The 12,853-nt window shown below is 45.3% G+C and overlaps 1 protein-coding gene across 7 annotated transcripts in view; it reads right to left on the bottom strand.

The window, feature by feature from the left end:
* The window catches only part of Nedd4l (NEDD4 like E3 ubiquitin protein ligase), a 328,817-nt gene that overhangs the window by 46,835 nt on the left and 269,129 nt on the right, over window positions 1-12,853 (bottom strand). For all 7 annotated transcript variants that reach the window (XM_036204597.1, XM_036204595.1, XM_036204596.1 and 4 more), the window contains 6 exons: window positions 11,682-11,743; window positions 11,445-11,547; window positions 9,160-9,326; window positions 4,304-4,439; window positions 3,075-3,251; window positions 624-698 (listed from right to left, as the gene is read on the bottom strand). In XM_036204597.1, the coding sequence (XP_036060490.1) occupies window positions 624-698; window positions 3,075-3,251; window positions 4,304-4,439; window positions 9,160-9,326; window positions 11,445-11,547; window positions 11,682-11,743 (720 nt within the window). The remainder of the gene's footprint in view (window positions 1-623; window positions 699-3,074; window positions 3,252-4,303; window positions 4,440-9,159; window positions 9,327-11,444; window positions 11,548-11,681; window positions 11,744-12,853) is intronic.

The raw sequence follows: 12,853 nt of genomic DNA, 5'->3' as shown, positions 1-12,853 counted from the left end.
TCAAACATCAAATTGAACTTTTAAAACCACACAATATTTTTACCTCCCAAAGAAGAAACACATTTTTGTCAATTTTTTTTTTTTTTTTTTTTTGTGAGGCAATGCTCATCTGCCCTCCATTTGATATTTAGTATATATTGGAATCAAAAACCCCTCTACCACGCCCATGTGCACGCAGACTCATCACAGCTGTAGGAAGGGAGCTGATTTTTCATTCACAGAGTTGCCTTTGCAGTTAGCCCAGGCGCTCTAGGTAGTGGAAAAAATTAGCTTGTCTTGCTGGAAGAGTTCTTCCTGACCAATGAGTTTGCAGAGTTCAGATACTGGGGCCACAGCTGTAGCTGCTGAATTGACCACATAGTTTCAGTCACAGAAGCCTGTCAGAAATGTATACCTTCGAGTGAAAAACCAAAGCAAGTTTTTAGCATTTTGGAAGCTTGGTTGGCAGTTAGGATGCTGAGTTGGAAAGTCAAGATCCCTGCACAATTTACTCAGAAAATTTCAAATGTCCTGCTTTCTAGGGTGACTGGATCTGCACAGGAAGAACTCTTTCTCAGCAGCCCTGGAGATTTTAAACCAAAAGCTGAAAAGCCAGCTGAGGACTGGAAATGAGTGTTTATTACCGGTGGTAGGTGAGCCTGCTCAGCAACCGTGTCCGTAACACTGCAGGACCGAAGCCTGGACGAGGGCTCTCTCTGCTGCAGGGGAGGGAAAGACAGACGGGGTTAAAAGGAATCTCCTCTGAACCAGTTCACTTACTGGCATGCACTGCCCTCCGACCTCAGGAGGTAATCAAATCAGGGCAATGGACAGTAATCCTTGCAGAGCTCTGTTTCAATTCTCAGTGTTTTCCAGAGGACCAGACTTACAAATCAGAGACCGGGACTACTGGAAGGGAAAAGAGACAGGTCCCCACCACATTCAAGAGTAACAAGAGGTCAGCAGTCTTGTACACTACCTGGGATGCCAGCTCTGGGCAAATTCTCAAGTGCCCAGGACAAAGAAGAGGAAGGAAAGAGCGACATGTGGCTCTTTACCAGCGCTACTATGACGGTGCCCAGTGAGCTAGCTGAACTGCACGGCCGCCTGCACTCAGACGTCACCCCCTCCTCCCTAGGAAGGGTTAGGGGTTCATGTTTAGCTTCCAAGCAGGACTTCAGTACAGACCAGGAGTGGAGCAGAGAAGTGAGGCAAAGCCAAAAACAGTCTTGTGGGTCACACATAATGGTTCCTCTCACTTATCTGAATTCCATGTGGTTAAACAAAGCCTCATAGAATGAAGATCCGAGACCGTCACAGGCAGAAGCCCCAGGTTCCTTATGGTACAGCTTATAGCACGTGTGACTTTTAATATTTTACAATAATAAATGGTAAGTTAAAGCTAACTGAAGCTCTGGGGGCGGAAACAGGGATTACTCACGCCTACCCCACAATGGGCAGTGTAAAGGAGTCATTCCTTAGCAAGACGCTCAGCCCACCGCCCTTGAATACAGAGTGGCCTTGATCATCAGAACTGGAGGAAGATCCCTAAGGATATGCTATCATAATTGGATCTTCAGGCTATGCCACGCTGCCGGAAGCACTGAACACCAGAGCTCCCTACTCTCATTGTGACAAATGCTAATTTACAGTGACATAGAAAACTCGGAATTTTTTTCCACATGGTTTATATAAATGGTATATAGCTGCTATAATTTCAGCAATTCTTTCTTTGACGCATTTTAAATACATGGATTTGTGGCTTATGTTGTCTCCACAGCAACAGTTTTACCAATTCAAGTATCTCATATATGCAACCTCCTTTCTATCCACTTAGTACTGAATTTCCATCTCAGTGATATTTCTCCTTCTGTAAAACACTCACAGAATTTTAATGTGAAAGCACATTCAGAAGAAATCACTGCAACGCATGCAGCCGAAGCCAAGTTTCTTTTACAAGAACACCGTAATTGAAGGGCTAATAATTTTGTACTTAGCGGCTTTTATGTTTTATGCGGCCCTCCCTATCATTTACATTCAGTATGTATGCTCATAAAAATGACTATCATATGAGAATGCCATTTCCAACATAATGATTGTCTCCATTTCTCCAGCACACCTGTAGGTCCATTGGTTTGAGAAACACAGTGTGTGCATTTGGTCTTGATTCTGCAAACACACAAGACTGGTCGTCCATGGGCTTTCCCTGCAGTTCGGCACTGTCAAATGCAAATCTCCTCGTGACTGATTTCATTCCTTCTCACTGACCTGAAACTTGTAGAAAGTTTTTCTCTGATGGCTGAGAACCCCGGATCTAGTGTTACTGTGATGTCTGGGCCACATTTTCATACCATCTCCTCAGGAATTCATAGACTGGGTTTTGGGTATCTCCTACCTCTTACTCAGGCTTTGCCAGGGACACCACTTAATATCTGGCCCTACTTGTGGAACATAAACGTGTGTAGGGTGTGAGTTTAGAAGACTGGGTGGGAGGCTCTAGGGCTCCTGATTCTCCACAGGAAGACTGCCCTCATGACAAAGACACTACTTTTATGAATTTCATGAGCCTTGGGGATGGGAAAGAAATCCTACAAGGTTAAAGCCAGAAATAAACAAACAAATAAATAAAAGAAATCACAGAATCTTGTTTCTCTGAATTTTTTATAAACAAGAAAAAGAGCTGGTGATATGCCACTTATTTCTAAATCAAAATAGACTTTTTTACCTGCCAGGTCTCCTAGGGAAAGGGATACTTGGGAGAACCTGGTCTGACTGGGTATGGAAGACCTGTTGGCCAGTGGTTGGTTCTCAGCCTTCCTAACACCATGACCCTTTAATATAGATCCTCATGTTGTGGTGAACCCTGACCATAAAATTATTTTTGTTGTTACTTCATAACTGTATTTTTGCTACTGTTGTGAACCATAATGTAAATATCTGATATGCAGGAGGTTTTAGGCAAACCCCGTGAAAGGGTCATTTGACCTTAAAGAGGCCTCGACCTCCAAGGTTGCCCTTGGCTATTATCTGCATATGAGTCTCCTAAAGTAACAACAGGACTATTGCTCAGCTTTCCTACCAAGACCATGACTTACAATCAGAGAACTGAACTGTTCCCCATTGGAGTCCGGAGTGATCTGTAACCTTCTGCTCAGTTCCTCCGACAGCTCTTGGGGGCTGGTCCGGGACACTGGCGAGGCAGGCGGTGGGGGCAGAGCCAGGCTGAGGGAATCTCCTGCCATATTCATTTCCTCTGAAATGGTCTCCCAAGGCTTTGGAGGAATCAGACAGTCGGGTAAGTGCTAGGAATTGGGGATTTACCTGTCTTCCTTCCAATAAAACTTTACATAACATTCATAACCACTGGGATAACTGTAATCAACACCTACTCAGCATGAGGCACCAATCTTCAGGATAAACATAAGGAAGACAAGGCCACGGTCCCAATGAACAGACTGGGGAAACTTAGCTGAGAGAGCAAATTGCTGATGTAAGCAGTCAACTGAGGGGTGTGACCAAGAGTGAAGGAGGCGGGGCCTAGGGGCCATGATCTCACTCCTTAAGGATACCCACTACCCCTGCAGCAGCTTTTTGTCAGCCTCTGTAATGAATGAATTAGAAACGCCTCAGGAAGTTACAAGCAATTCTCATGTTTGTTCCCCCTCCCTTTCTAACTGCTGTGAGGGTTCGTAATGAAAACAGCTTAGATGTTGCAGAAGAACGCTAAGTGAATCCACTGTGGAATCACTAACTGTTTTAACACCGGCCACGGCCACGTTTTGTGAATGACTTCCCAACAGAAGGTCAACCCAATGATCAGAGTCATCAGCATCAAGATAAGACAATTTGTTTTGTTACTGAATTCATCTCCTTTCCTTTCCCAGTAATTCCTGTTGCCTCAGGCTCTTGTACAGTTTTTGGTAATCTCTCCTAAAATGTCAAGTGGTTCATAGAAACTTGTCTGTGACATCCAAACAAGTGACAGAGCTCACTTGATTCCTCAAAAATGACAACCTAAGTGTTGTTTCCTGGGACTGGCTAGAGTCTGGGAAAAACCAGTCACTAAGCAAAAATATCTAAGACTTTCACACATGAAAAAATGCCCACTCCCCCCTTGGTCACTGGACTTGGCTGAACATGGCTTTCACTAGCATTTTCTAAGCTAACTAATACTCAGATGGGAACCAATTAGTTGTGAGGCAACAATCTTCACATTCAATACACAGTATACCCAGAGGAGAAAAACAGGGTACACAATCACCCTGTGGCTTGTGGGAAGATGGAGCGGCTTAGCTTGACAGCATCTCTGGACAACACAACATACCTCAGGGCCCTCTCCACCACCTTCCGAGGCCTCGGGCTCCAAATCTTCACTGATGTGCCTCCGAGAGCGGAAGCGCCGGTGTGCAGCCTCCTGGTTGATCTGCCTGATGTTATTGTCTGACTCCGAGGACACATCCCTGAAAGGAGGGTGAGGGGGTATGAGAAGACAAGGTTGCTAGGAACCAGCCCTCCAACAGTCCAACCCTCACTGTGGGCCACACACTGACTGAGATGTTGTTAGACACCAAGGAGCATGCAACCATCTTCCTGCTAGACCACACTGCTGGTTCACTCTAACCCCAGGAAAGCAGCTTCAGTGCACTGTCCAAGAGGGACAGCATCTTTCAGACATATACAGCCATCCCTCGGCATCCACTAGGAACTGACTGCAGAGCCCTCGCTATTCCCAGATTCCAAAATCCCACAAGTTCAGTCCCTAGCAAAGAAGGACGACATTTGTACAGAATGCACGTACAACTTCCCGTATACTTTAAATCATCTCTACATGATGTACAATGCCTCACACAAGGAAAATACTCTACAAACAACTGCTATCCTGCATTGTGTAGGTAATGAAGATGAAGACCACTGCCCAGGGTCAGCACAGGCCTAATATAGCTTCCTGAATAGCTGGGTCTGTGGTCGGCTGAACCCACAGGTGTGGGAGCCATGAGTCCAGAGGGATGGCTGTTCCACAAGCTGCTCATTCGTATTTAAGAGAGAAGAACAATCCAAGTCCTTCGGTTTGTGATAAGCCAGGCCTCTGGAAGGGGGTGACAAGCAAGCTCTCACGTGTAGCCTGTCAGCAGGTCCCTTCTAGGTCTAGCCAGCAGGGACGAAGCAGCTAATTTGGGTCGTCAGTAATTGACTGAAGGTTACCAACGGCACACATTCAAGGGTGAAGTCCCATGCGGAGGTCTCCTGAGCTGCGTGACTTCCTTTTTGACAAAAACCTCACATCACACTAAGGCAAGACCCTTCCCCAACAATCCACCTCCAATAATCCAAATGAACACCAGGGGCTGAGCTCCCCAAGAAGCTTATACTTGAAGAACATGGTGCTGTCGCACCCTGATTGTTTGTCTTGTCAAATGAGGTTCTTGAGTCAGGATCTGAGTTAAGAACTTATTCTTGAAAACGACTCTGTTGACAGCATCTTAGAACTATTTTGCTGTCCATGACAGGCAAGGGAAAAGCTCAGCTAGACGATGCTGGAGTAGAAGTCTAAACACCCTCCAGAGGCACTTGCAAACATGCTCCATCCCACTCCACGTCTAGTTAGCCCAAATTATGTTGCAGGTTCATGTTCCAAAATAATTGAGAATTTTAGCCCAGGGGAATTAAATACAGTATTAATCAACAGCCTAACTATAGATTCTTTCTAAAAGGAAGGATTTAAAGTCTCTAGTACTTTCAAACTCACTCCTTTCCCAAATAAAGAGCCCACTGGACCTTGGAGGAGGAACTAGATTCAAGGGACAACAGTGTAGGAAGAGCACACAGCATCCTGGACAGTCACTAATTTTACACACAGTTTCCCTTTGAACATCATGGAAATGACATGAACGGCAAGACTTTCCCACTTTACCCATCCTTCCTTGAACAATCAAGTCCAGCATCTACCAAGGTTAATGCCTCAGACCATGCCCAGCAGCAAAGCATTTGTTTTGCTTTAATAAATTGTATTTATTACTATTATGTATGCATGTGTGTGACAGTATGGGTGTGTGTGTGTGTGTGTGTGTGTGTGTGTGTGTGTGTGTATGAGATGTGCTACAGCATGTGTGTAGACGTCAGAGGGCAACTTTGGGAAGAAGTTCTCTCCCTCCACTGTGGGTTCTGGGGACTGAACTCGGGTCCTCAGGCTTGTGAGGTGAAGGCTTTTTACCCTCTGAGCCATCTTGCCCTCCTCTTTGCCTCAATGTATATGACTGTAATGATGACCCAAACCAGAGATATGCCTGATTGCCAGGACACTGGGAGATGTACTGAGTATTTTATAATCAAAAGCTTAATACAAGCATGCTAGCTTAAGTTTATCTTACAAAATGGTATTTCTTCATTTTTTAAACATTGTTGTTTTTATAGTAAAATATAGTTCACATCTATCTAAATAGGATTAAGAACAAATCTAAAATGAGGTGTTTTAAAAGCCAACACCAGAATTGAGAAGGTGGGGTGACTTCAGGGGACACCTTCTGTTCTGTAGTTATGAGCAGAGGTCTGAACTTGGCCCAGACAGTACACCAAACCACGTGCCTAAAGTCACCTCCTGAAATGGCTCCTTGTCGGGAGGAGCCTGCTCTATCTCCTGGCTCCTATTTGCTTTGAGGGGAAGGGACGCGATCCACAGGAGCAGGCAACAAGAGAAGGCAAGCAGGATGCGGCTAGGATGAGACTCCTGGGCACACTGCATGTTTAACTGTGGGACGTCTGTCAAGAGACAGGGGTGCGAAATGCCTGCAGTGCATCCTAAGTGCAAGGGGAAGACTGGGGAAAAATGAATCCTGCCAAGTTCAGGGGGTTCAACTTTGGGACGACGAGTCTGTAGCAACCTGGGCAAGAATCCGAAATTAGGGTCTAGTTATGTAGCCCAGAAGTTCCTGTTTGACCCCAGTGCTGGGATTACAAGCCTGTTTCTTCATGTCTGCCCAATGAGGTAGTTAATTTATTTACTTAGAACCCATCACTACCCAATGTCCTCAGATACAACTTCTTAATTAAGATATTGTCTCACAATGTAATTCTTTTTCTCTGAAGAGTGCTGGAACAGTCTTAAAAAAAAATGAACTATGAAAAAAAAATTTTAACCTAAAAGCAAAAGATAATTCTTTTGGAGGTCCTAGGGCTTTGGCCAAGTCAAACACGTTAAGGAACAATAATTCCAAATTATTGCACAGGGGACAGAGGGGACACTGTGGAGACTGACTTCTGCTGACCCAACTGTTTCCTTGCTTTTGAGATGTGCTTCACATTTACATAACTGACACATCTTGACTAAGTACACACCAGTGGAACTACCACCAAGTCTCAAAGGTGATACGCTTTGAGCACACATCCCGTGCTGTCTCAGGAATCACCTCATTAGCAATTGTACCCATCTTTCCCCTCAAATAAAGACTTTCATCTGCACGGTACTGATTAATGAAGGTGGGCAATCTCAGCTATGTGTCAGCCATTAACATTTCTTCCTGGTCCTGTGCTGCAGGGGTCGCGCGGCACTCAGATCACCACCCAGCTAGCCCCTTTGTGTGTACTTTTCCCTTGTGCTGTTCAGCTTAAATGGATGGTGCTGTCTTTTCTAACAGTAGAAAACCATGGCTGAGGTAAGTCCTAAGTCATTTCTACCACAAAGAGAGACAGTACTAAAATGGCTTATCAAATGTCTAAGTGCAGTGATCATTAATGAAAGATGAACAGCAGTAAAATTATAGTATCAACAAAACCACTTATTTTTAAGACCCCAACATCGTGATGTGCATTTTGTCTAAGCAATAAGCTAAGGCCACGTAGAGTGGCCAAGAACAGGTGTTAGACCCAATACCCTACAGAGAAGACTGGGGATGAGTATCTAATAACCTACAGAGAAGACTGGGGATGAGTATCTATTACCCTACAGAGAAGACCAGGGATGACTACCTATTCACTGCTCCAGACTCTGCAAGCTTTACCCATAAACCACATAAAATATCAACCAGCTGACTTAGCTGCCCTCTCTAGCCACTCCCCCATTCATTCATTCATCCATCCATCCATCCATCCATCCATCCATCCATCTATCTATCTATCTATTTATTTTCGAGACAGGATTTCTCTGTGTAGCTTTGCACCTTTCCTGGAACTCACTTTGTAGCCTGCCTCTGCCTCCCAAGTGCTGGGATTAAAGGCGTGTGCCACCACTGCTCCCCCATTTATATGGAGAATACTTTTCTAATTTTTAAGGATACAGGATTTGTAAGAACAGTTTTCAGTGTCTCTAAATATTACCTGCCTGAAAAGCATCACTGGGAAATCACTTTCTCTTTGGGTTGAAGAGACCATGATCTCACTCATTTGCCTTCAGTGCATTTTGATAATCAGTCTCCTGTAATATCTACTTGGTAATATTAATGCTGCTGTTTTGGCTGCTGGCAAGCTCACAACATCTAAGGCAACTTCTGCTTTTATTGTGAAGACTCTGCCTCAATAGATTTAGGTTTTGCTACTATGATTTAACAAAGAGCTACTTCAAAACCTTTTTGTAAAAACAGCAATTGAGGTTTTACTAGGATTTATTTATTTGCCATCATCGGAACAAAAATTACTAAGGGAACAGGCATCAACTGCCTTGCTCTCTCCCTAACCTAGCAGAGTGCTGAAATAAACAGTCATTACTAATTTTAACTGTGCAAATCTTCTTTGCATTTCTAAATATACCAAGGCAGTTATACATAAATTTTCTGAAAAGTAAGTAAAATAAAAATAAAAGAGGCCTTTATGACTTCCTAAATCAAATAATGTCAAAGAATAAGAACGCAAAACAGTAAAGAAAATGGTAAAGCCAATCGGCCTCCTGTTTCCATCCTGGGCCAGTCAGGAGAGGAGGCTGGAGAAGGGGAAGCAAGACGATTTTCAACCTAAATCAGAACCCAGGAAGAGCACATTTCAGTAACCTTAAAAGAGGCATAGAAGAGTAACTCCACTCACACACCAAAAGGCAATGTGGCACAGGCCATCAGCCTCTTCCTGTACATACTCATGCATGCTTGCATGTATACATGCACACACTCACTCACTAGTTCCCCAACTAGTCCTGGAACTGACACCCTCTGCCGTGCGGGGTGTGCCAGGGCATCCTTGCCATCTGGTGGTACTTACATCAAGCTGGGCCGGTGCCACTGCGTACTCCTGTTGTTGTGATTGACGTAGTAAGTGCGGCCTAAATTGTCCACTTTCTCTTCCCATCCTGGTGGCAGGGGAGGCGGAGGGAGCTCCTCCTGGTGCTGGGAAGCTGAGTCGTTTGAATCAACAACTTCCCATCCATGCTGTGGACGAAAGTTAGTGGGTGGTCATGAGTCTGGGCTCCAGATCACAGGAGCAGACAATCCCAGTGTGACGTCCTTCTGCCTTACTCTGCCTAATCTGGGTCTTGTAATGGCTTCCTGCGTCACACTGCGATAGAGTCGCCCTCCAAGGGAGAAAAACCAATTCAAGGTCTCAAAACTCATCTGCGCAATGGCCAGTTAATCATGCCAGTTTCTAAGATGACCACCAGGTTTGGAGATTCCATTTACTTTCATGTTTTAAAACATTCATTTGAGTGTGGATGTTTATGTATAAGTTCACGTGTTCATATGTGGCACAGGTGTACAGGTCAGAGGACAACTTGCATGTATCAGTTCTTTCCTTCTAGCATGTGGGTTCCACAGATCAAACCAGATTTGACTGAAGGCGCACTAGCCTGCCGCACCACCTCGCCTGCCCTGTTTAGTGTCTAACTCACATCATCAAAGTTTACATTTCCAGTAGTTATTCTGACTCAAAGACCTCTAGGGCGGCACAAAGCCAATGACATGGGACAAGCCTGGACTGTCATCCTTTCAACACCAACATGAAGTGTGTGTGTGTGTGTGTGTGTGTGTGTGTGCTTGAAAAGAAAGCATGGCACAGGTTACAGGTGTAGGGACAGGGTTATCAGTCCCCAGTGAGGATGGCCTGGGGTTGGTGTGAGAGGAGATGAAGCCTCCCCCTTGTATCTGTTACAGTTGTGAGCCAGACGTTGTCTAGAAACTGCTGCTGTTGCTTAGGCATGGCCCAAACAGACTGTGTGGTGCCAGGATCAGAGTTGCACTGTTGCGACACATACCTTCGGCATTAAACATCGCTTTCCTAACATCCCCTGGTAAAGCCAGTGGAAAATCAACCGATTCACTTGTTACTGCAGTTGGAAGAGGAGAAGAGGATACAACATTCCTTGGATTTCACACAACAATCTGTTGCTTTGCTTGGGAAATCTCTCAAAGTCCACTCTAGCCTGCTGCCCACTTTCGTCCCTGTCACGTGGTGGTAACTGTGGAAGTCTATAGGGAAACACTGCTTGGAAATGTGGCCTCTTGGTTGGAGGGGGTTTGGTCAACTCGCCCACCGCGTATCATTCAAGTGCCACACATGTGGGACAGCTGCAAACAGGTGTGAAAACAGCCAGGGAGGTCTTGTTCAACGGGAGCCTTCAGAACAATATGAGAACTAAGCTAACGGAACAGAGCTGTCTACAGCATATGCCGAGATGGTACAATGAGACAGACCCACAGTACAGACACGTGACCAGAAAGTGAAGAGGCAACTATGCCCGGAAGAGGGCAGAGCAGAACGCTCTTCTGGATAGCTAATAGCAAAATGGCAGTTCCCAAGGGTGGCTCTGCATGATGTACTGTCACCTGTGGACCAAATGAACCAGAAATGGGGAGAGAGTTTCTAAGTCAACCCCCATCCACTCTAGAGCAAGTTCAAGGGCTAAAAGGAACTGAAAAAGAATTGAAAGTCCAGATTGATATTGAGGTTTTTGTTTTTGTTTTCTGGCAGTGGGAATGTCTGGAGTAGATGTCTTATACTGTTCTGAAATGTCTGCCTTGGGCTCAAGCACTTGTCACTTGGTTCTCAGCCAGTGACAGCACTGGGACAAGCTGTGGAACCTTTAGAAGGTGGAGCCTTGCTGAAGGAAGAGAGTCACAGAGGGTGGGCCTTGTGGATTTACAGCTGAACCCCGTTTTCTGACTCCTGACTGTGATACACACTATGACCGGGTGCTTTACATTCCCACTTCCACGGCCTCCCAGCCACAAGGAACTTCACTGGCTTGGAATGTGAGCCTTTCTTCCTGACGTGGCTCTGGCTGGGTATTCTACCAGCAGCCAGACAGGAAGCCAATGCAACTGTGCAAAGCCATGATCTTCCTAGTGTTAGTGTTGTAACCTGAAATGGGAACTACACTTTTGCTAAAAACCAATCACACACTGGAGGACTTGCAAAGACAAACCCAGGGGGTATTGGGACCCGCATCTGCAGTTAAGTTCACAAACATTCACTCCCGTCAGTGACGGAGTGTAATGCTAGTGAGATGGGCAGCCAGGAAAGAGGCCAGGGCCCGCAGCTGTCTCTCATACCTCCATGTCGTCTCTCTGCTCGCTGTTTTCTTCATCCTGACCACCGTTTTTCGGCATGTAGGCCATTTTCAACCGCAAAAACCCCTTGACTCGCGATTTATGACTGCACACAGGAAGAAAAACAGTTATAAAGGACCTGGCTTGTTTCCATCCTTCTTGTTTAAGATGTTTGCTGAACCGGTCCTCGGACAAATCAGCACTGCAAACACTCACCCCACCCCCACCCCCACGCCTCACCTTCTTGGTCGCAGGAGAAAGTCCTTAAATGTATAGGGTCTCTCCATGGTTGGATCTTCTGTCTAGAGGAAGAAAAAATAAATTAGCACAGAAGCAATACTCATAAAAATGTCCTATTTTTGACACACTCATCAGGAATATGGAGGATATATTTTTAGGACGTGCCAAGGATAAAAAAAAAAAAATGGAGCTGGCCCCTCAATAGGTACTTAGATGATTAATAAAACATCTGCAAGGCCCACGGAGGCTCGTCTACTCAAGATCCACTAGATGTCACTCTCTCCATCAGGTTCTAGTAGTCAAGCCCAGCCAGAGACAAATGACAAAATTATAGCTACCACTGCCAAGTGTAATTTCTAACTGCAGGGTGTGGCCTCAATCTCCCAGAGTCGATTAACTTTGGAAAACCAGCGGTCACTGGTGCCCCATTATCCCATGACTCAAGACACCCAGACACAGAGTTAAACAGAACAGAAGGCCTAACCTCGGAATGCAACTTCATTTCTCACATTAAAGTATCAAGTCATCAGCCTAACAGGACTGATAAGGTATCTCCCGTGCAAAGCATCCAGGGAACCTCTACTCCCCCCCCCTCCCCCCCGGCTTATCTCCTGAATTGGTGAGCCAGGCTGGGATGTGCTCCTTAGTTTGTCAAGTAGACACAAACTAAAGTCACCAGGAAGGAGGAAACCCCACCCGAGGAATCACCTCTATCGGGTCAGCTTTTCGGCATGTCTGACAAAAATATTTCTTTGATTAATGATTGCTGTGGGAGGGCCCAGGCCACTGTGGGAAGTGCCACCCCTGGGCTGGTGGTCCTGGTTTATACAGAAAAGCAAGTTTAGAAGCTTCCTCCATGGGCTCTGCCTTCAGTTCCTTCCTCCAGGTTCCTGCCCTGGCTTCCCTCCACGATAACCCTTTCCCTCCCCAAGTTGTTTTTGGTCATGCTGTTTATCACAGCAGCAGAGAGAGACTATCAAGATGGATGCTCATTCCCTAAGAAATCGGGATTCATTTTATTGTGCAAAGTTGGTTGACTAATAGAGCAGGACAGTGGGAAAATCTGTGCCATTATGTTTTAAATGTTATATGTAGTCAAACCTGAAATACTTGACTTGCCAAATTAAACGTATTCCAAAATATCTGCTTTTATAGGAAGAGGGGCAAATCAC

The sequence above is a fragment of the Onychomys torridus genome, chromosome 13 (assembly GCF_903995425.1).
Source record: "Onychomys torridus chromosome 13, mOncTor1.1, whole genome shotgun sequence".
Taxonomy (NCBI): Eukaryota; Metazoa; Chordata; class Mammalia; order Rodentia; family Cricetidae; genus Onychomys; species Onychomys torridus.
The sequence above is the reverse complement of the archived record's forward strand: the minus strand, read 5'-3'. Positions and strand labels throughout refer to the sequence as shown.